The following is a 22,031-nucleotide window of genomic DNA, read 5'->3' as shown; positions in this document are numbered from 1 at the left end:
AACCCACGGCCTTCTACCCAGACCCCCCTCAGATCCCCGACCCACGGCCTTCTACCCAGACCCCCTCAGACCCCCAACCCACAGCCTTCTACCCAGACCCCCTCAGACCCCCAACCCACAGCCTTCTACCCAGACCCCCTCAGATCCCCGACCCACGGCCTTCTACCCAGACCCCCTCAGACCCCCAACCCACAGCCTTCTACCCAGACCCCCCTCAGACCCCAACCCACAGCCTTCTACCCAGACCCCCTCAGACCCCCAACCCACAGCCTTCTACCCAGACCCCCTCAGACCCCCAACACACAGCCTTCTACCCAGACCCCCCTCAGACCCCAACCCACGGCCTTCTACCCAGACCCCCCTCAGACCCCCACCCACGGCCTTCTACCCAGACCCCCCTCAGACCCCAACCCACAGCCTTCTACCCAGACCCCCTCAGACCCCCAACCCACAGCCTTCTACCCAGACCCCCTCAGACCCCCAACACACAGCCTTCTACCCAGACCCCCCTCAGACCCCAACCCACGGCCTTCTACCCAGACCCCCCTCAGACCCCCACCCACGGCCTTCTACCCAGACCCCCCTCAGACCCCAACCCACAGCCTTCTACCCAGACCCCCTCAGACCCCCAACCCACAGCCTTCTACCCAGACCCCCTCAGACCCCCAACACACAGCCTTCTACCCAGACCCCCCTCAGACCCCAACCCACGGCCTTCTACCCAGACCCCCCTCAGACCCCAACCCACAGCCTTCTACCCAGACCCCCTCAGACCCCCAACACACAGCCTTCTACCCAGACCCCCCTCAGACCCCAACCCACAGCCTTCTACCCAGACCCCCCTCAGACTCCCGACCCTCGGCCTTTGAGCTGGCAGCAGCCCGCCGGGGCTCACTTCCTTCCTCTGAGGTTTCTAGGGGCCAAAGCGGCCCCCCTCCCTGCTGCTGCTTCTGTCCTCGGCCCCCCATCTCGCTGTCCCAGCTCCCATGGCACCCCCTCCTCCACCCGGGCTGTGAGCGCTTCCCTGCTCCCAGCCGAGAGCCCGCGCAGGCTAGGCCTCGGGGGGGGCCCGTGTCTTTCCGGGAACAGCGGGAGGTCTCGCTCAGGCTCCGCCCCGTCTCCAGACCTCTCCGAACCACAGGCATTGTCACCCTCCCTGCCACCCTCCTGCCTCAGCCCTGGGGGCTCCCAGGCCCTGACCCCCCTGGGCTCCGTCCGTGAGCCTTGGCCCCACATGTGGCCCTCTTGGCGATCGGCCTGGCTGCTGGCATTCCTTCCCTCAGCCACCTTTCCATGGGCACCTGGGAGCCATGCCCGTGCTGAGGGCTCTGTGTACGATAATGCTGTGACTTCCTGCACGTTACAGATAAGGAAACTGAGGCACAAAGAGGGGGCTTCGCAGGGCTGTACACTTGAGTCCGGGAGCCAGGCGGGACCGGGGCCGGTTAGCCGGCACCTCCCCAGGTCTGCAGGCGATTCTGATGGCTGCCGGCCACGGGGCCTGGGGTCCTCTGCCCAGAAGGAAGGCTGCTCCCCACCCAGCCCCCAGACTGCTGACCCAGAGCCCCCGTCCCCACCCCCCACGCCGGGGCAGGGCTGCGGAGGCTCAGCCACCTGGTGGAAACTTGAACAAAGGCTCTAGCTTCGGGGTGGTTTCCCGGCAACCGAGCAGCTTGAAGAGCTCAGAATAATCGCCTGAGTTCTGAGCGATTCACGACTCACGTCAAACACGTCAAACGCTCCGTCCTTTCGGAAAAACAAAGCCCCATTATCTCCCGGATCCATTAGGCCGGGCCCACGCAGTCAGGCGGTGCGGGCCGTGCCTCCGGGAGCGGCTGGGACGTGGGCAAACGGCAGTGACAGCAGTGCCCACGGAGGTGGGAGGGAACCCGGTTTTGAAATGATGGCCCGCTGTCAAACATGCAGAACAGCCCTCATCGGTGTGGCTCAATGGATAGAGCGTCGGCCTGCGGACCGAAGGGTCCCGGGTTCGATTCCGGTCAAGGGCATGTACCTTGGCTGCAGGCACATCCCCAGTAGGGGGTGTGTGCAAGAGGCGGCTGATGGATGATTCTCTCTCATCGATGTTTCTAACTCTATCCCTCTCTCTTCTTCTCTGTAAAAAGAAATCAATAAAATACATTAAAAAACAAACAAACATGCAAAACAGACACGGAAGTTGGAGAAGCAAATTGTTCCCGTAACACCTGTGCAAAGCCCTCGGGAGGGGCCGGGGCCGGGCAGCGTGGGTGAGCCGAGGGGGGCAGCCTTGCTGGGACGGGCTGTCCGGGCACCGGGGCCGGCCCGCGGGCTCTGAGAGAGGAGACAGAGTGGAGAGCGCGCTCACTGTTACTTTCCCCGAAGGGCAGGGGCCGGTGCCCTGTGAGGGCACAGGCTCCCGGGACAGGGGCCGGTCTGCTATTCGGTAGAGGGCAGCGTGCAGAGCCATAGGAGAGGAGAGGGAATCGGGATTCCCGCTGGCGTTTCCCAGCCCCGGGAGGCTGTCCCGCGGGGCCGAGGCTCGGCTGACCTTCAGCCGCCCATGTCCCAAGGAGGCCTCGTTACCAGTGTCCTCCTGGCCTGCAGACGTCCTCAGAGCGAACTTACAAGGGGCTCGACAGGGGGCGGCGTGGGTTTGAGAGGGGGAAGAGCCTTGTACTGACCAGAAACGTTCCCGCCCACTTCCCGGAGCCACTGAAACGGCAGGGAGGAGGGGGTGCGAGAATGCAGCCTTGGCAGTAGCTCGGCTTGTCCTGCAGGTTTGTGTGTGTGTGTGTGTGTGTGTGTGTGTGTGTGTGTGTGTGTTTTAAATATATTTTATTGATTTCAGAGAGGAAGGGAGAGGGAGAGAAAGATAGAAACATCAACGATGAGAGAGAATCATTGATCTGCTGCCTCCTGCACGCCCCCTACTGGGGATCGAGACCCCAACCCAGGCATGTGTCCTTGGCCAGAATCGAACCTGGGACCTTTCAGTTTGGCTCAATGGATGAAGCATCGGCCTGCAGACTGAAAGGTCCCAGGGAGGAGGAGGAGGAGGGTGAAGTCAGCACCTCCTCCAGGGAGCCTTCCCTGGCCACCACAGCCACCAGCAATTTCCCCTGCAGGACCCGCAGGCAGGCATGGCTGCCCCAGGGCTGGCCATCCCTCTTCTCTGCCCGGTGGCTGGTGCTCCCAAAACAGCCATAAGCCGCCCCCCTCCCCCCCTCCCCCCGGCAGGGAGCCAGTGTGTCCGTCTTGCCGTGGCTCCAGGGTGCACATGACGGACGCCCCCTGCACCCTGACGCTGGGCAGGCGGGCTCGGCGTCACGAGAGATGCGGGGTGCCAGGGACAAGGTCGCGCAGCAAACGTGACTGCTGCCTCTGCCCACCCCGGCGACACAGCCCTGCGGCCTGTTAGCCACGATCTGGGCTCCTGTGGCTGCCTGGCGGGGCTGAGGGTGCCGGGAGCTGGCCGCGCCTTCCCCTGGCTGTGTGCAGCGGCTCCAGGAGACCTCCGCAGGGGTCAGCGCTGAGCAGAGGCGAGGCCCTCCCCTGGGGGCGGACCCCAGCCTCTGGGGGTGGACAAGAACTCAGAGGAGGGCGGGTTTGCTCTTGGCTTGAACAGGGCATCCACCCCCTCCCGCCCGCACCCCCGGGGCCTTGGGCCCTCGGACAGGACCGAACCCGGCCCTCGGCCGTCCTGGCTCAGCTCCCAGATGGCAGCTGGTGGGACTCCTCAGCCCCCAGAACCGCGTGGGCCAGTCCCTCAGCATAAATCTCACTCTCCATACGTCTGTGGGTCTGTTCCTCCGCGGAACCCACACTGAGGACCAGTGACAGTGACAGTGACAGTGACAGTGATGAGACGGGGGAGGGGACAGGAGAGGGGGATGACCGGGCGGAGCTGCCGGCACCCCCTCAATGTTCCTCTCTGCCAGGGAACGTCTAAGTGCGCGATGACTCATCGCCAGCCCGCCCTCGCCTTCCCAGATGAGTAAGTGGCCACTCGACTCACGAGGGGCTCAGAGCTCCCAGTGTGGGTGGGTGGGTGCCATGCGGGGGTCAGCGGTGCCGGCAGGTGTGGGTGGGACAGGAGCCCCCGCGGTAGCATCGGCCCGGGGATGACACAGAGCCGTGTGACCAGCACCAAGCCCGCCGTCGGAATCTGGCCACTTCTCCCGAGATTCCCAGGAGGCCTCGGAGCGGGCGGGAGCGCGTGTTTATAAAGGGACATAGGAGGGGGGGGCACAGGGCGGGAAAGGGGGAGGGGAAGGGGGAGGCAGGCGGAACATTAATAAACTGCTCTTCCCCTATTAATGCATTCAGAGAAGATGGTAAGGATGGCCCGCCCATGACATTGTCCTTTTCCACTCTCCCCGTTCCCCCACACACACCCCGGAGGCACCGAAGCAGACCCTGTACCTCGTCTCTCACCCCCAACCAGACGTGGCCTAGAACGTCTGCCTGCCCTGCACCCCTTGCTCCCTCCCCTCCTGGGTTCACTAAGACGCCCCTGTTTTCTCGCCCAGGGTGATGCAGGCTCCCTTACAGCGGGGGCGGAACCCTGTCCGGCCGAGCGCCGTTCGGATATTTATAGCATCGTTCCCGGGCCACACAAAGTTAACAACTTAAACACCAGCCTGCTGTCTTTGGTCAAACCAAGTTAACTCAGCCCAATGCCCTGGCAGGGCCAGACCACAGGATTTCACTGGCGTTATCTGGCCCGGGGGCCAGGTGTTCCATCCCTGCCTCACAGTACGTGGCCAAGCTCTCAGGAGCCCTTAGGTAGCAATCACCGTGCCAAAGCCCAGGCGTATGCAGATTGAACTGAGAATCGTGCAAGGGTCATTGCTCCCACCATCTCCTGTTCCTCCTGGAACTGTCCTGCAAGCCTCGCGTTTCCTTCCAGGTGGCTTTCTCGTGCTTTCCCTCCACGCTACAAGGCGTTTACTGACTTCACGTTAGCTTCCGGTTTGCCCATTTTCCTCGCCCCAGCCACTCTCCTTCTGCATTTGTCTGTGACGACGTTTTTCAGTGCTGTGGAGTATGTTAAGTGTTTCTATGCTGGACTGAGGCTCCTTACGCAAGTCTCATACATTTTTAAAATATATTTTTATTATTGATTTCGGAGAGGAAGGGAGAGGGAAAGGGAAAGAGAAGCCTCAATGATGAGAGAGAATCATTGATCAGCTGCCTCCTGTAAAAACCCTACTGGGGATCGAGCCCACACCCCGGGCGTGTGCCCTGACCCGGAACTGAACCATGATGTCTTGATTCATAGGTTGACGCTCAACCCCTGGGCCATGCCGGCTGGGCTCGTACAATTTAATTGGCACTCGTTTTCTCTCTCCTGAGCCCTCTCCAGGAGGAATGGTTCAATCCATCCTCTTCTCTCTGCTCACTGAGTCCGTGCCAAGGTTTTGGGGCGTGTCTTGTCCTCTCTGTGATGGGTGTTCAGGTCCATAAGGACCACCTGAACGGCTCCTGGGCCACGCCCTGCCGGGGGACACCTCTGCTTCCAGCAGCACAGGTGCAGGGGGGTGGCTGGCTCCCCGGGGGGGGGGGGGTTGTCGCAGGGCCATTCAGGTGGGCCCTCGGTCCCCGAGCTCCAGGTGAGGATGGGCGGCGGGAAAAGGGGGTGGGTTGAAAATAAAACAAACTCATTCAGCTGACTCCTCAAAGAGCCTCTATGTCCAGATAGAGAAGAGAGGGGTTGTTTCTCAGAATTAACTCGAAATGTGCAATCTCCTTAGTGACAATGGACATCAAATTACAATAGCCAAGAGACCGGTTTTCTGTTGGCATATTAGGGACAAATTGGGAAAAACAATATATAGCAACCCCTCAAGCCCTCAGCGGTGACCTGGAAACGGATCTGAGACACCTGTGTTGGTAAATGTGTCTTTAGATCGGAAAAGCCCCCAGGACCCAATGTTTCTGCCCCTGGGACTTCCCCTGCACATTTGCAGTGGGGTCAGGGTGGCGTGGCCCTGGTGAACCCATCACGCACACGCACCTACACCTGCAGGGTCGGCAGAAGTGCTGGGAACCCTTTCTTAAAGGTGCAGAGGCCCCCAAATGTGAGCCGAAATCGCCTCTGCGTCATCTTCTCCTCTTTCCACTCTGTAATTATCCAGTTTTTCTGACATCCGTGTGTGAGAAGGAGGGAAGGCCGCCCAGTGGCTTTGAGCAAACAGCTCTGTGTCTGAGCCTCAGCTTGCTCGTCAATGAAAGGGAGCCAGGGCGCCTGCCTCGTGGGGTCGTTGGGGCAAAATGAAAACCTCCTGTGTAAACGGCCCCACCCGAACCTGGGGCAGGAGGGGGTGCTGCCTGGTGCCCATCGCCTTCCTTCCTGTGAGCCTCAGCGTATTCGATGAGGGCGCGGACGGGGGCGCCCGGAGGGGGGCAGCTGGGGAACGAGGAGGCGAGGGGGCGGACCTGAAGCGGCAGCTTTGACAAAAGTCCCCGGGGAACGTGTTCAGCCGGTGGCGGTCATCGCCGAAACCATCGGGATCTTTGCTCCCACCGTGTTGGGGGCATACAGCTGGCAACGCCCCTGAGCTCAGGGTGGCCTGGAGGATCACAGAGCAGACACAAGCCACGGGCCCGCCCCGGGCCTCCCTGCCTCAGGGACAGACCTTTGCCCTCGTCTCCAAACCACGCCTGTCAGACTCGGGACCGGACCCAAGAAGAGGGTTCTCAAGCTGCCTCTCCTGGCCTCACTGCCTGTCTGGGCTAATACTCATTTTTATACGCGCCCCCGATTCCCCTGTGAAAAAGTGCCACGTGCATTTGATTCCTTGCATGTAAAGCGACGCTACACGTACACATTTAAACGGGCCACCTTTTTGTATCCCTGCAGCTGCTGCAGCAGGGGAGCCCTGTCTTTCTAGCGGGCCTGCAATGAAGGGAATGAAGGCACTTGGCGCATAGTAGGCGCTCAACCTGTTAGTTCCCGTTGCAATAGCAAGTGTAATGGATCTGAGGAGCGGTGGGTGAAAGCGGCACGCGTTCTGTCCAAGGGTCCCACCAGCCACGGGTCGTAGGCAAAGGAGAGAGATCTGGCCAAGCCTGGGCGGCGCTGAGGCCAGAATCTGCTCGGAAACTTTCGCAGCCGGACCGGCCCCCGGCGCCCGCGGCCTGGCCGGGCAGGGGAGGGGCTAAGTCGCTCACAGAGCGGCGAAGCGCACCGTGATTGGCGAACGCGCGCAGTGATTGACAGGCGCGCCCGCCGATCAGCGGGCCGAGCCGGCGCCGCGTCCTCCCAGCCGCGCCGGGAGTGGAGCGAGGCCCGCGGCCCCGCCCCCGGGCCCGTAGCCCCGCCCCGGACACGCCCCCCTCGGCGCGGAGGGCCGCGCTCGTGGGCTCCGGCCGCTGCTGGCGCCGCCGCTCGTCCCGGCCGCTCCTCTCCGGCCCGGCTCCTCCGCTCCTCCCTCCGCTCCTCCCGACAACTTTGCTGCGGCCCGGAGGCCCCAGAGCCGTCGCGGCACCGCGGGCGGTCCCCTCGCGGCGGGTGAGTACTCGGGACGGGGACGCCGCGGGCCGGGCGGGGGTGGGGGTGGGGGATGGACCGAGATGCCGCCCGTCCCGGGCCTCAGTTTCCCCCACTGAGCAGGCGGGCGGCCGGCCCCCTTCTGCAAGTTCCCCGGAAGTGGGAGGATGGAGCCCGCCCGCTCCGCGGCCGCCCGGCGACCCCCGCCCGAGGGGGGCTCCCGAGGGGGTGCGCGCCCCCGGCGCCCGGGGCCCGGCGCCCGGGAATCTGGGGCCCCGCGCGCTCCGAGCGCTTCTCTCCCTTTGCTCCGCGAGCCTCGCCGCGAACCCCCGCCCCCCTGTGTGTGGGGTGAGAGCCCGGGAGGCGTGCGAGGCAGCCCTGGCCGGGGGCCCGGGGGTGGCGAGGGCCGCCCGGTCCCCGCAGCGCCGGCCCGAGCTGCCCCGTCATGGCCCTCCCTCCGCGGCCGCCGTCGGGGGGACCCAGGGCCGCTGGAAGGGCTCGAGGGGCTCGGTGGGGTTCAGTCCCCGAGTGAGGGGACCCCTTACCCCCCAGCAGCATCAGCCTCTGGGTCAGGCTAACGGGTCGCAGCCTCCTGGGAAACTATGACAGTTACCCCCTCCCCACCCAGCCCTCCCCACCCCACCGCCGCTGGAGCCATAGTTTCTGTTTTGAAAGGTGAGCTCTGGGACTCCGGCCCAGACCTGCTGGGCATCGAGTGGAGTCAGTTCAGGGAACCAACGTCTGCACAGGACTCGGCCCTCTGGGGCGGCTCAGGGGGAGCAATCTGAGCTCCCGTTCACCGAGGAGGAAGCGGAGGCTGGGATTTGGTGACCAGCCCAGGCCGGCGCAGCCCCGCCTGTGCTCACCTTGGACAGTGACCCCTGGAGTTCAGCCTGCGGAAAGGGCTCTCCCTCCTGCCCCCATCCATCACTGAGTCCCAGTCCCTCTGTGCCCGCGGCTGACAGGCCGCCCTGCTGCCCCGCCGCCCGGCGAGGGGCCGTGCTGGAGGCCACACTGGCTGTGTCCCCTCCTGGGGTTCTCCTGGGAGCCCCGAGGTGTCCCACCAGGGCAGGTGGACGCAGGTAAGGTTGCTAGGCGACCACCTCTCACCTTGCTTCCCAGGATTAAGTCCACTCAGGCCTCTTCTGCCCTCCCAGCAAGGTCACCGAGGGGCCTCACCTAGTCCTGCCCCCCCCCCCCCAAATGACAGAGAGCAAGCCCTGGTCCCCGATGCTGGTGACAAGAGGAACCCTAACACAGAGGGGGTTTGATGCTTTAGGCGGCTCCCACGTCCCCGCCTCCGCCCTGGTCCTTAGCCACAGACCCAGCCCCTCTGCTTCCCGCCCTCACATTCAGTTAGCGGTGCCCCGCTGTCCCGCTCCGGAGCTGTGCTCAGAGGCCTGCGCTGGCCAGGCCTCCGCCCCGTTCCCTGGACAGCCACCTGCCCCTCTCCTGGTGCCCCATCCTGTGCCCACACAGCCCCACTGGTTCTTTAGCTGCTCCCCCCTGCTCAGCACCGCCCTCACCTCCTCCGGCCCTAAGCCTGGCACTCCTCAGGCCCTCCCCTGTCACCCAGTCAGCCTCTTCCCCATCCCCTTCCCTGTCCCCTCCCCCGGAGGCCACTCCTCAGCCAGGGGCACCTTCCCGGCCGCATTGCTGGCTCATTCTCCCTCTGCTGCCTTTTCTGCTGGCAGTCCCTGCCGGAATGCCCGACACACCCCTCCTCCGCCCTCGCCTGGCTCTTGTCCGCCGTCCTGAATGCTTAGTCCTGGCCTCGCTTCCAGAACCCCGGCCCTGGCTCTCTGCCCCGCAGACAGAGGCCAGCTCCGCTCCTGTTGTCTCTGCAGGTGTCGTCCATCCCTCGGGCCCACAGGGCGACGCTGTGGCCGGACATTCCCGTGACCCGCCCTTTGACCCCGTGAACTTGGCACGTGGGAATGTTCCTTGGTTTGGCCCTTAATTCCCTGGGGCAAAAACAGGTTCCTGGAGCCTCCAGGGGCCTCGTGCCCTGGTCGGAGGGGCCGCCCTGTGCGGGGGTGGGGCCGAGCAGACATCCTGCAGGCGGGTTTAAAAACGTTGTAATCCCCAACACCTTGCCCAGTCATTGCACAAAATTAGAGAATTAAGTAAAACACCCGTACTCCCTCCCCAAGAGAGAGTCAGTATTTACCTTTCTGAGGCATTTCCTTCTGAAGATAAACTTTGCTTTCATCCTACACAGACGTCATGCTGCTTGGAACCCTGCCCTACAGTGTTACACACACACTCATTCTCCTGTTGTTTAAGCGTGTGTACGCACCGCACAGCTTTACATGTTCCTGAACAGCTGGTACCAGCTGTGTGGTGCGGCAGCCCCTGGGGGGACTGGGACCCGATAACCGCCCTCCGGACGGGGCTGGGCGCGGCAGGCAGAGCTATGGCCCTGGAGGAGCACCGCGTCTGGGGAGAGCGGGCCAGGGGAGAGCAGGGCGTGGGGGCCGTGGCCGGGGCCCCTGGTTCAGAAACACGCAGGTTTGGGGAGTTGGAATTCCAGTGTCCACGCTGAGCTGTGGCTGCTTTCCTGGCCCCAAGCTTCCTCGTCTGTGAAACGGGGTGGGAGTGATGCATAAGCCGCGTCTCCACCTGTAACCCCTGGATACTCCTGCCTCCCCGACAGGCCGTGAGGACCGGGGGAGTCTGTGGGCAGCGCCGGGAACCGGGCACACTCCAGATACAGGGCCCAGGGCTGCGGCTGCCTCACCGTGCCAGCGGTGTCCATCCGTCCATGCTGCCACCAGCCTGAGCAGCACTTTTGTGGGCTGAGCCTGCCCCCCCGCCCCTGCCGTGAGCCGGTCCCAGGATCTGCGCAGACACCACATGGCTTACGTCACCCTGAGTTTCTGTGTGTTCCTCTCTGTGGCGTTCGCCTTCTGAGATCTGTGTCCTGTGGTTCTGGCCTGGAGTGGGGCCCATCTGACTTAATCACAGTCCTAGACTGTGGTCCCCCCCGCCCCCCACCCCCCAACCCCCCGCTCCTGGGGGCTCTGAGGGGAGCCCTTCCTGGCCTCCAGCTGCCGTGACTGACTCTGTCCTGGGTCGCAGCCACTCCGGGTTCTGCCTCTGCCTTCTGGTCACGTGGTCTCCTCTGGGTCTCTGCTTCCCTCCTCTCTTTGCAAGGACACCGTCACCGTTTAGGCTCCACCACCCAGTGACCTCCTCCCGAGAGCTTTAGCCCCTCTGCGAGCCCCCTCCCCAGGCCGGGTCAGCCCCGCAGACGTGAGGTGGACTTCATGGAGGCCAGGCCGCTTCAGGGCACCCCTCGCTGCTCCGATGGGGACACCAGGCCGTGTGGCTCGTGCCCCGTGAGGCTGGGACTCGAGGTCTCCGAGGCTGGGGCCTGAGCTCTCCCGACTCCTGGGCCCGTCGAGCCGGACGGCACTGGGCTGGAGTGCGTTTGTTCCCCCGTTTCCTCCTCTGTAACGTGGGGGGTTATGGGGCTGCTGTGAGGCCGGCCGCCCCAGCCGTTCCCTCGCTGTCTCCTTTCTTCCCTGAAGAGGCGGCCTGAGCGGGCCTGGCGCGGGGTCCGGGTGTGTCTGACCTGCAGCTTTTCTCCCGGCAGGATGGACGCCAGTGCCCCTCCTCCGAGCTCCTCCCGCTCACAGCCGTCGCCCCCGGCACCGCCCCCGCCACCGGCACCGCCCCAGGCCCGCTCCCGGCTCAATGGCACGTCCACGGTGAAGCAGGAGCAGAGTGGAGCGCCCGGAGGTCCTGGGCCCCGCGTTGGACCGGGACCAGCTGTGGGAGAAGCCGGCGCCCCAGCGGCACCCCCGGCCCTTCGTGCCAGGAGCCGGGAAAGAGCAGACAGAGCGGGTGAGGGTTTGGGGCCCAGGAAGCTGGGGGGCCCTCAGGCCGGGCCAGGCCAGGAGCCGAGAAAGAGCAGACAGGGCGGGTGAGGGTTTGGGGCCCGGGAAGCTGGGGGGCCCTCAGGCCGGGCCAGGCCAGGAGCCGAGAAAGAGCAGACAGGGCAGGTGAGGGTTTGGGGCCCGGGAAGCTGGGTGGCCCTCAGGCCGGGCCAGGAGCCAGGAAAGAGCAGACAGGGCGGGTGAGGGTTTGGGGCCCGGGAAGCGGGGGGCCCTCAGCCCGGGCCGGGCCAGGAGCCGGGAAAGAGCAGACAGGGCGGGTGAGGGTTTGGGGCCCGGGAAGCTGGGGGGCCCTCAGCCCGGGCCGGGCCGTTCCCTGGGCACAGTGCAGGGTGAGCCCGAGTCCCCCTTTGGGCCAGGCCCCCCCAGCTTCCTCCCGTGCGGCTTCCCCTGCGGGTCAGGGCCTACCACTCCATCGCATGTAGACGGAGGCCACGTGACCTCGTTTTATTTATAATCAGCTCGGACCTGCTCACCCTGGGCTGGTTCCGCACCGGGCCCTGGGGCAGGGGCGGGGGGCGGGCGGGGGGAGCTCACGCAGTCCCCTCTCCACGTGGCCACTCCTCGGGGCCAGCTGCCACTGGAGCCAGCCCGCGCCCCGCTCTGTGGTCCTGCTCCGGGCCAGGCCCGAGCTTTGCAGGTGGAGAAAGCCTGTTCTCCTCTCCCCGGGTGGCCGCCCCTCCTCCCTGCACCCGAGACCACTCTGCCTTCCCCGCGCTGCGTGGGAGCCACGTCCCACAGCCCACCGGCACCGCCTCCTCCTGTGGCAGCCCGCCTGACTCTGAAGGCCAGGCCGCCCCTCACACTCTGACCTCCTCCCACGGCCAGGCAGGCCCGTGCTGCTGTCACCCGGCGTGCCCGCCCACAGGCACCCGCCCACACTCCGTCAGCGGGGACATGTTCCCACAATCACGCTCAGCCACGTGTGTGCTGCTCAGCCACGTGTGTGCCGCAGTCTGGGGGTCACCCCGCCGGGGGCCTCTGGGGGTCACCCCGTTCCGGGGGCCTCTGAGGGTCACCCCGCCGTTTCTGCACCCGTGAAGTGGGCGGGGTCGCCCTGAGCCCGCGGCGGGCGTGAGGGCTGTGTGGGTGCGGGACCTTGTCCGTTGGGGGACGTTCCTGAGGCCCGGGCCTGCGGAGTCCCGCCGAGCGCCCGCCCCTCCCCCTGCAGGGGCTGCCCGTGCCCCACAGACGGCTGTCTCGTGAGCTGTGGTACTTGGCAGGCCTCATGTCACAGGCCTCTCCTGGCCCCGGCTCCTCCGCCGAGTCCCTCTCGGGCCTCCTGTCGGGGTGTCTCTCGCACATGAACGCATCCATTGAGGTTTATGACCCCCCCGAACGCCTCTTTGGTGATGGCTGTAAGGTCAGCTCAGGGCCGTGTGCCTGTGTTTGGAGCTCGTGTGTATCAGATTATGCCTCAAACTGCATGTGTGTACACGCATGTGTGCGCATTGGGGGATGCTTGCCTTTTCTCCCCCGCCACCAGAGGGCAGGACCCGTGCCTTCTCTCCTGTTCCTGGCTGCGTCTCCCGGGAGGGGCGTCTGTGAGGTACGGAAGCTTATCCCCCAGCCCGCCGGTCACACTGCCCTCACCTCTCCAGCCGTCAGGATGTTTTCCCGGGAGAGGCCGCTGCCACGGTGACTCCCCAGCTCAGCGAGGCCCAGCAGCGCCCCGCTGTGATGAGCACGGCTGTGGGGTCCCTGTCCCCAGGCCTAAGGGGACCCCTCTCCACAGGGGTCACCCCACTTGGAGATGAGGAAACTGAGTCACAGGCTGGTCCGGGGGACCGCTGTGAGTGAAGGGCCACCGAGTCTCTGTCCTACCCCCACCCCTGCTGGGCCAGCCCTGACGGGTGCTCCGATCTCCGTCCCCTCGGGGAGCCCCGGGTCTCTGCTCTTACCGCCGAGTTCTGGGCGGGTGGGGGCCCGGCCCGAATCTCAGCCCAGCCACACTCCTTCCTCCTCGGGCCGCAGGGCTGATGCTAACAGCCTGGGAGGACGGATCCGGCCTGGGCGCCTCCGATAAGAAGTCAGGAAGCATGTGGTTTCTGTGGTCCTGCCTCCGAGGGGGAGAGGAGGGACGGGGAGAAAGGAGGGGAGGACAGGGAAGGACGAGTCCTGGGCAGGTGGGCAGCCTCGGGGTTCCAGCCCCCCACATTAGCAGCTGACTGCAGCCGCAGGACTGCCGAGTCCCCAGGCCCCCGCTGCCCACACCAGGCCAAGTGCTCACAGGGATGGTGGCTGGCACCTTTGGGTGAGGGTGCAGACTGCAGGGAGTGTTCACCCCAGTGTTGTCCGAGGGCCTGTCCAGCTGGGTGTGGAGACAGTGGGCGGGAGGGGGTTCTGGGAGTGTGAGGGAGGAAGGACCGGGCCATGCAGGCGCCCTGGGCAGGTGAGGGGTCAGAGTGGGGCCAGGGTCAGCCAGGCCGAGCGGGGCTTGAGGCTGAGGTTTTGTGGATGCCGGCTCTGCACCTATGACAGCGCCCTTCCTCATACACCTGTGGGGGTCAGTGACCGTGGAGGCGGCTCCCACTGGGCTGGGCCGCCCCGCTTTGATGCTGAAGGCACTTCACCCCGATCAGGCTCCCCCCACCCCCCTCCCGCTGCGCCCGCACCCAGGAGGCCCCGCTGAGCAGTCCCCTTAGTCTGAGTCCTCCGCCAGCAAGTGCGCCCGGGGCCGAGGGGTGACAGCACCCAGGAGGACTGGCCTGGGCCTCGGCCACGCTGGGGAAAGGGCTGTTGTCCTGGCCTGAAGCGCCCGCCGGGGAGTCCCGTGGACCGTGGCGAGGAAACCCCGTCACAGGAGGGCCTGGTGCCTCGTGAAGTCCTCCTCCCGTGCGCCGTCCCCAGCCCCGCCCGGCCTTGGAGGCGGGTCACCTTAGGCCACTGCCCGCCGCCTCCGCCGGAGGCCTGGGTCCGCAGACTCGGAGCTGCCGCCCAGAGCCCGGCGGAGCCTGAACGGACGGGAGGCCGGGCGTGGGGCGTGAGTGGGGCTGCTCTTGTTTCTTTTCACTCGGCCTCTGTTTCCGAGACACCCAGAGAGGCACAGGCCGTTAGTTCCTAAGAAGCACCTACTCTGTGGCCACAGTGGCGAGTCACTGCCGGGCGGGCCACCGCCCGGTGGGTGTGGCGATGGGCGATGGGCATAGGCGGGGGCACAGTGGGTTGTAAAGGAAGGGGCGGGGTGGGGTGAAAGGGGATCTTTCCAGGAGCTGTTGTTAGGAGCACGCGGGAGGGGACTGAGCTTGGGGAGGGACGGGAGTGCCGCACGGGCTCACTCTTCAGAGGGCCGGCGGCGTGGGCGGGAGGCGCGCGGTCGGGAGCCCGGGCTGGTGGTCAGCTGGGAGCACCGCCCCCACAGTGTCACACGGGGTGGTGCGTGGCCCCCTGTACAGCGAGGGGACCGGGAACCCCCTAGCGGCCTGGCTGGCCCCCCCAGTGGGCTTTCCGAGCCCCTGGAATGTAAATCCCACCACAGGACGACAGGGGATGGGTTGTAATCATAAAGCCTCATCTCAGAATGCACGCACACTGATTGCGGCTGTATGGACTGCAGCCTCAGGAGACGTGCCTTCGGTTTGTGGGGGAGGGGTGCTGGGCCTCAGGGTGCAGGCTCGGTATTGAGGGGGGCCTCCTAGCACTGCAGCCAGGCAGGGAGCCCAGGGAGGTGGGGGGACTCGGCTCTGTGGGCCCGTCCTCCCCAGGCGCCCAGAGGCGGCAGAGCCTGAGCTGACCGCCAGCTGTGTCCTTCCCCCTCCCTGCGGGGCATCGTGGAGTCTTCCCTCACCGCCCGGCCGGTTTGCACGGAGGCGCTCCAGGCCTGGGTGCTCCAGGCTGGCCGCTCCGCTGTCCTCCCGCCCCTGCCCGGCAGGCCGGCTCTGTGACGTCGCTTTCCCTCCTACAGGGCCCGCGAAGAGAGACATGGAGGCCCCCTTTGAAGAAGTCCTGGAGAAGGCCAAGGCCGGGGACCCCAAGGCACAGACGGAGGTGAGGGCCGGGGTGCCGGGGGGGCCCCCAGAGCCGCGGGCCCGGACCAGAGCCCCGTGGCCGTGGAGGCGGTGCCGGGGGGTGCCGTGTGGACGGGCTCGGGTGCAGCGGTGATGCCGCCTGTGCCTGGCCCCTGTTGCGTTTCTCTGTGTGCCCGGTCGTTCCTGCCACCTCTTTGGGGAGCTCACGTGACTCTCCTGTGTCCTGCCCACACCTGGTCTCGGGCACCACCTCCAGGATGCCTCCCCTGCTTCCTGCCTGTGCTTGCCCCACCCCCTCTCCTTCATCTGGGGAGGGGGTGCCTGTGAGGAGCAGGTGCCCTGAGGGTCCCACAGGCCCAGCGTAGTGCAGATGCCTGAGGGACCCGTTCCTGCAACCTTGTTTCTTGGCCTGGGGGACAGAGGGGCCAGGTCGGGGCCGGGCTGGGTGTGGGGTGAGGTCGGGGCCGGGCCGGCCGTGGGGGTGAGGTCGGGGCCGGGCCGGCCGTGGGGGTGAGGTAGGGGCCGGGCCGGCCGTGGGGTGAGGTCGGGGCCGGGCCGGGTGTGGGGTGAGGTCGGGGCCGGGCCGGCCGTGGGGTGAGGTCGGGGTGAGGAGGAGGCCCTGCGAGCACGGCATCAGTGGTGCCCCCCGCAGGTGGGGAAGCACTACCTGCAGCTGGCCGACGACGCGGACGAGGAGCTCAACAACTGCACGGCCGTGGACTGGCTGACGCTGGCCGCCAAGCAGGGCCGGCGCGAGGCCGTCAAGCTGCTGCGCCGCTGCCTGGCGGACAGGAGAGGTGGGTGCGGGGGCCCGGACCCGCTGCCTGGCAGACAGGAGAGGTGGGTGCGGGGGGCCCGGAGCCGCTGCCTGGCGGACGGGAGAGGTGGGTGCGGGGGGCCCGGAGCCGCTGCCTGGCGGACGGGAGAGGTGGGTGCGGGGGGCCCGGAGCTGCTGCCTGGCGGACGGGAGAGGTGGGTGCGGGGGGCCCGGAGCCGCTGCCTGGCGGACGGGAGAGGTGGGTGCGGGGGGCCCGGACCCGCTGCCTGGCGGACGGGAGAGGTGGGTGCGGGGGGCCCGGACCCGCTGCCTGGCGGACGGGAGAGGTGGGTGCGGGGGGCCCGGAGCCGCTGCCTGGCGGACGGGAGAGGTGGGTGCGGGGAGCTCGGACCTGCTGCCTGGCGGACGGGAGAGGTGGGTGCTGGGGGCTCGGAGCCCTGCCCAGGGGTCCGTGCTGCCTGCCACGCAGCAGCTCCGGGGTGGGCTGATGCCGTGGAAACCCGGGTTGGTGGTGGTGGTAGCCAGTCCCTCACCCGGCTCCTTCCCGAGCCGCCACGCCCTGCGCTGTCCGAGCAGGCTAGTGCGTCCCCCATGGCGGAGGCAGAGCCAGGGGCGCCCAGAGGCCGTGAGGGAGCCCGCAGGCTGAGGACCCGGGGTCTGAGGAGCGAGCGGGAGGGCAGTGGCCCCCGCCCACCCTCAGTGGTGGCTGGGGTGGCGGGCGCCCACAGGGACCGGGCCCAGGGTCCTTCCGAACAGAGTCCTTTTCTGCCTGGTGACCAGAGGGGCCTGGGACGCCCTCCCGTGAATCTCTCCCCGGCCCTCGGGCAGAGCCGGGCTCGGGGGCGGACCCTGATGCTCCCGTCCCCCAGGGATCACCTCGGAGAACGAGCAGGAGGTGAAGCGGTTGTCCTCCGAGACCGACCTGGAGCGGGCGGTGCGCAAGGCGGCGCTGGTCATGTACTGGAGGCTCAACCCCCAGCGGAAGAAGCAGGTGCCCGTGGCCGAGCTGCTGGAGAACGTGGGCCAGGTCAACGAGCTCGGTACGCGGCTGCCCGAGGTTCCCCGCGGCCGGGGCGGGGCCTCGGGGGCTCCCCGGTGCCTGGGCGCCTCCTGGGCCGTGTGGCCTGAGGGCATGCCTGGTGTGACAGTGGGGCACCCTGGAGCCCAGAGACCCCGCAGAGGCACAGCCCAGCCCCACCCACTGCCCCTCCGCTGGTGCCGGAGCCGCTCCTGCTGTCACGCCCTGCCCTCCTGCAGGTCCTCCCTTGGCGGGTGGCAGGCGGGAAGAGCCCAGGGGGTTGTGGCCCATGACGGTGTTGACAAAAGGGCAGCCATGTTGGTGCCGTGTGTTCACCCGGAGCAGACCCGGACGGAGCCCCGGCCGAAGGGCTGGGACACGGCACACAGAGCCTAGGCCAGGGAGGGCCCTGGCACGGACAACCCAGCCACGTGTGTGGGGACCGTCATGCTGGCCAGAGGCCTCCGTGTGCCCGCAAAGGGGACGCGCTGTGCCCGGGGGGCGGGTGGAGGTCGTGACCTTCGGCGGAGGCCCAGGCCGAGGTCCCAGAGCTCGGGGACCCGGAGGGCTGCCGCCTCATCCTCGCTCCGCTCTGTCCCGCAGACGGAGGGGCGCAGCCGGGCCCCGTGCCCAAGTCCCTGCAGAAGCAGCGGCGGGTGCTGGAGCGCCTGGTCAGCAGCGAGTGTGAGTACGGCCGCCCTTCCTCCGCCGGGCAGCTCCCACACAGCCATGTCTGCCACCCGTGCCCGCGTGCACCGCGTCCCCGGGTCTTGGGGCGTGATGGGTGTCAGTTCTGGGCCTGGGACCTGGACCCTAGCCGTGGGGAGCATGCGCCTGGGCGGGGAGGCAGACACGGCGGTCCCTGCGGGCCTGGGCACATCGGGTCCTGGGTGAGTCAGCAGGGAGAGTGGGGGCTCCGCACCCAGCATGGGCTGGGGGGTGGGGGGCAGAGAGTGAGGGGGAAGGGATGGAGGATCGGGGGCTCCGGGAGCTGGGGTGCCTTTGGGACGTCCAGCTAGGAGACACCGTGAGGTGCCCGGTGTGCAGCGGCAGCGTGTGCGTGCGCTCCTGTCACAGCCCTGGGCGCCCACGGGAGGAGGCGTGGTGGTGGGGGACCACACTGCTCAGCACTCACAGGATGTTAGAGGCCCTCAGGGTCCCAGCTGCCTCGGGGCGGGCGGGCACCATACTGAGGGTGCGTCCCACTTCCCACTTTCCTGCTGTGCAGGCGGGAAATGTGTCTGGACGGGGCTGCTCTGGGCAGAGCCAGCACTGAGGGCGGGGCCTCGGCTCCTGCTCTGTTCCTGGCAGCCGTCTGCCCCTCTTTCTCTCTCTCTCCTCCTCCTCCTCCTCCTCCTCCTCGTTGGCTGGGTCCTCACCCACTGCCCAGGACAGACATGGGTGTCTGAGCCCAGGCCTCAGGGTGGCCCAGCCACTGCCCGCCTGGCCGCCCGGGCGGTGACAGCCCGGGTGACAGCCCTCCGGGCGGTGACAGCCCCGTGCCGTTCTCCCCGCCTCAGCCAAGAACTACATCGCGCCGGACGACTTTGTGGAGATCGCCAAGAAGTACGCCCAGGGCATACTCCCCACCGACCAGTTCCTGCAGGACGAGGACGATGAGGACGACGAGCTGGCGGGCAAGAGCCCCGACGACCTGCCGCTGCGCCTGAAGGTGAGCGCGGCCCCCCGCGGCCCCCGGCGCCCTCCTGTGTGTGGAAACCGGCGCTGCGTCTGCGTGACCCAGACGGTGTCCTCGGAGAAGCTGTTAGCTTACGGCACAGGATGGAGGTTACCTCCTGCAGGACAAGAGCTGGGGCCCAGGAGAGCAGGGAGCCGGGTGCAGGGGACTCACGCAGAGTGTCGCGTGGAAAGACCCGCGCGGACGGGGCCAGAGCTGGGCGGCTGCCTCCTGGGGCCGTGAGGGCAGCGAGCAGCCTCCGGGCCCGGCTCCATCCTCGTCTCCCCCCCCACAGGTGGTCAAGTTCCCGCTGCACGCCATCATGGAGATCAAGGAGTACCTGATCGAGATGGCCTCGCGCGCGGGCATGCACTGGCTGTCCACCATCGTGCCCACCCACCACATCAACGCCCTGGTCTTCTTCTTCATCATCAGCAACCTGACCGTGGACTTCTTCGCCTTCTTCGTGCCCCTCGTGGTCTTCTACCTGAGCTTCCTGTCCATGGTCATCTGCACCCTCAAGGTCTTCCAGGACAGCCGGGCCTGGGAGAGCTTCCGCACGCTCACCGGCCTGCTGCTGCGCTTCGAGCCGGGCCTGGACGTGGAGCAGGCCGAGGGCAACTTCGGCTGGAACCACCTGGAGCCCTACGTGCACTTCCTGCTGTCCGTGGCCTTCGTCATCCTCTCCTTCCCGCTCGCCAGCAAGGACTGCATCCCCTGCTCGGAGCTGGCCGTGGTGGCCGTGTTCTTCACCGCCACCAGCTACCTGAGCCTGAGCAGCTCCGCCGAGCCCTACACCCGCCGGGCCCTGGCCACCGAGGTGGCCGCCGGCCTGCTCTCCCTGCTGCCCGGCCTGCCCGTGGACTGGCCCGGCCTCAAGCTGCTGGGCCAGACCTTCTTCACCGTGCCCCTGGGCCAGCTGGCCGTGCTCAACGCCAGCCTGCCCTGCCTGCTGTACGTCTACCTGCTCTTCCTCTGCTTCCGCATGGCGCAGCTGCGGCACTTCCGGGGCACCTACTGCTACCTGGTGCCCTACCTGGTGTGCTTCATGTGGTGCGAGCTGGCCGTGGTCCTCCTGCTGCACTCCACCGGCCTGGGGCTGATGCGCGCCACCATCGGCTACTTCCTCTTCCTCTTCGCGCTGCCCATGCTGGCGGCCGGCCTGGCGCTCATAGGCGCGGCGCGGCTCGCCCTCTGGTGCGCGTCGCTGGAGCTCACCAAGGTGGCGGTGGCGCTGGCGCTGTGCGGCGTGCCCGTGCTGCTGCGCGGGTGGGGCCGCGCCCGCGGGCCCCTGCTGGAGGTGGCGCGCTCGCTGACGCGCAGCTCCGTGGTCAAGCTCATCCTGGTGTGGGTGTCGGCCATCGTGCTCTTCTGCTGGTTCTACGTGTACCGCTCGGAGGGCATGAAGGTGTACAACTCCACGCTGACCTGGCCGCAGTACAGCGCGCTGTGCGGCCCGCGGGCCTGGCGGGAGACCAACATGGCGCGCACGCAGATCCTGTGCAGCCACCTGGAGGGCCACCGCGTCACGTGGACCGGCCGCTTCAAGTACGTGCGGGTGACGGACATCGACAACAGCGCCGAGGCGGCCATCAACATGCTGCCGTTCGTGGTGGGCGACTGGCTGCGCTGCCTGTACGGCGAGGCCTACCCCGCCTGCAGCCCCGGCGCCGGCGCCTCCACGGCCGAGGAGGAGCTGTGCCGCCTCACGCGGCTGGCCAAGCACCCCTGCCACATCAAGCGCTTCGACCGCTACAAGTTCGAGATCACCGTGGGCATGCCCTTCGGCGCCGACGGCGGCCGCGGCCCCGAGGAGGACGACGTGACCAAGGACATCGTGCTGCGGGCCAGCGGCGAGTTCAAGGAGGTGCTGCTGGGCCTGCGCCAGGGCAGCCTCGTCGAGTTCAGCACCGTGCTGGAGGGCCGCCTGGGCAGCAAGTGGCCCGTGTTCGAGCTCAAGGCCATCAGCTGCCTCAACTGCCTGGCCCAGCCGGCGCCCGCCCGGCGCCACGTGAAGGTCGAGCGGGACTGGCGCAGCACCGTGCACGGCGCCGTCAAGTTCGCCTTCGACTTCTTCTTCTTCCCCTTCCTGTCGGCCGTGTGAGGCCGCGCCCCGGGCGGGCGGGCAGCACGGACGCCGACCCTGTGTGCGTGTGTGTGTGCGCGTGTGTGTGTGTGTGTGCTCGCGTGTGCACGTGCAGGGCCTTTGTCGTGTGCAGCGGGCCGCCCCCGCCAGCCGCCCGCTTCGGCGCTGCCCCGTGGAGCGCCCCGCGGCGTGGACGTTGCATGCATGGCCTGACCCCGTCCCGAGAGGCTCTGCATGACGTTCCCCCCCCCCCTCCCGGCGCCCGCCCCGCTCACGTGTGTGGATTTGTTCGCGAACGTGCTGCTGTGTAGACTCCACATGACACTTGCTATTTATTTGGTGGCCGCTAAGCCTTGTCGCTGCCGGCCGGTCCTGCGGGCTCTCTGAGCCGTCACGTGGCCCAGGCCCTGGCTCCCTCCAGGCCGGAGCCAGGCGGGGGGCGGAGGGCACAGCCCGGCCAGCCGCGCTCTGCTCCACAGCTTGCCTCACGCGAGGGAGAGCGGGGAGCGGGGAGGGTCCCTTCCAGCCCCTGGGAAGCATGGCTGTGTCCCCACGGGGGCAGAACGGCAGGGCCCGACAGCGAATAAAGTGTGTGCTGGACCCACCGTCTGCTCCTCCTGCCTCTGCTGAAAGGAGGCCTTTCCCGCCGGCCGAGGACAGGCCTGCCCCGCGCCGAGCTCCACGCCGGCGTGGTCTGCGTGGCCACGAGCAGCACTGGCTCAGGCTGAGAGCAGGCCTGGCACCGCCTCCAGGCCGGGCCCTGCCTCGTGGCCTGACCGCCCGCTGCCCGCAGTCTGCCACGTCTGAAACGCGTGTGGTCACGGTGATTTGTGAAACCAGTCGCTGGTGAGACAGCGCGTGCGTGGTTACCTGTGGCCCGCGGTCAGTGCCGGACAGGTCCCCTCGTCCTGCTTACCCTGCAGCCCCACATCCCTGGGCAGCGGGGGGTGAGGTTAAAGGTCGGCGCCACCTCCCCTCTGATCCTAAAGATCTGAGGCCACTAAGTGCCTCACACGTCAGCCCCACCCCGCAGACTCACCACTCACTGCCGGGGCCGGGGGCTGGCACTTCCTGCGCAAACGCAGTTTGTGCGGGAGGCGCACTGACCGAACCGCAGCCGCAGGAGGTCA

At 67.2% G+C, this 22,031-nt stretch overlaps 1 protein-coding gene across 1 annotated transcript; it reads left to right on the top strand.

The window, feature by feature from the left end:
* Positions 1–7,310: 7,310 nt before the first annotated feature.
* Positions 7,311–21,507, top strand: WFS1 (wolframin ER transmembrane glycoprotein). Its single transcript, XM_084905480.1, has 8 exons — positions 7,311–7,495; positions 11,073–11,323; positions 15,278–15,360; positions 15,994–16,138; positions 16,989–17,159; positions 17,741–17,821; positions 18,658–18,809; positions 19,111–21,507. The coding sequence occupies exons 2-8, from the start codon at positions 11,074–11,076 to the stop codon at positions 20,917–20,919; spliced, it is 2,691 nt and encodes an 896-aa protein (XP_084761606.1). The 5' UTR covers positions 7,311–7,495; position 11,073; the 3' UTR covers positions 20,920–21,507.
* Positions 21,508–22,031: the final 524 nt, after the last annotated feature.

Source organism: Pipistrellus hanaki (assembly GCF_964339955.1).
Source record: "Pipistrellus hanaki genome assembly, chromosome: 1".
Taxonomy (NCBI): Eukaryota; Metazoa; Chordata; class Mammalia; order Chiroptera; family Vespertilionidae; genus Pipistrellus; species Pipistrellus hanaki.
The sequence above is the reverse complement of the archived record's forward strand: the minus strand, read 5'-3'. Positions and strand labels throughout refer to the sequence as shown.

Coding starts and splice junctions, on each gene's coding strand:
- WFS1 (XM_084905480.1), top strand. CDS start 11,074: ATGGACGCCAGTGCCCCTCCTCCGAGCTCCTCCCGCTCACAGCCGTCG. Junction 16,139..16,988: donor CTGCCTGGCGGACAGGAGAG/GTGGGTGCGGGG, acceptor CCCGTCCCCCAG/GGATCACCTCGGAGAACGAG. Junction 18,810..19,110: donor ACCTGCCGCTGCGCCTGAAG/GTGAGCGCGGCC, acceptor CCCCCCCCACAG/GTGGTCAAGTTCCCGCTGCA.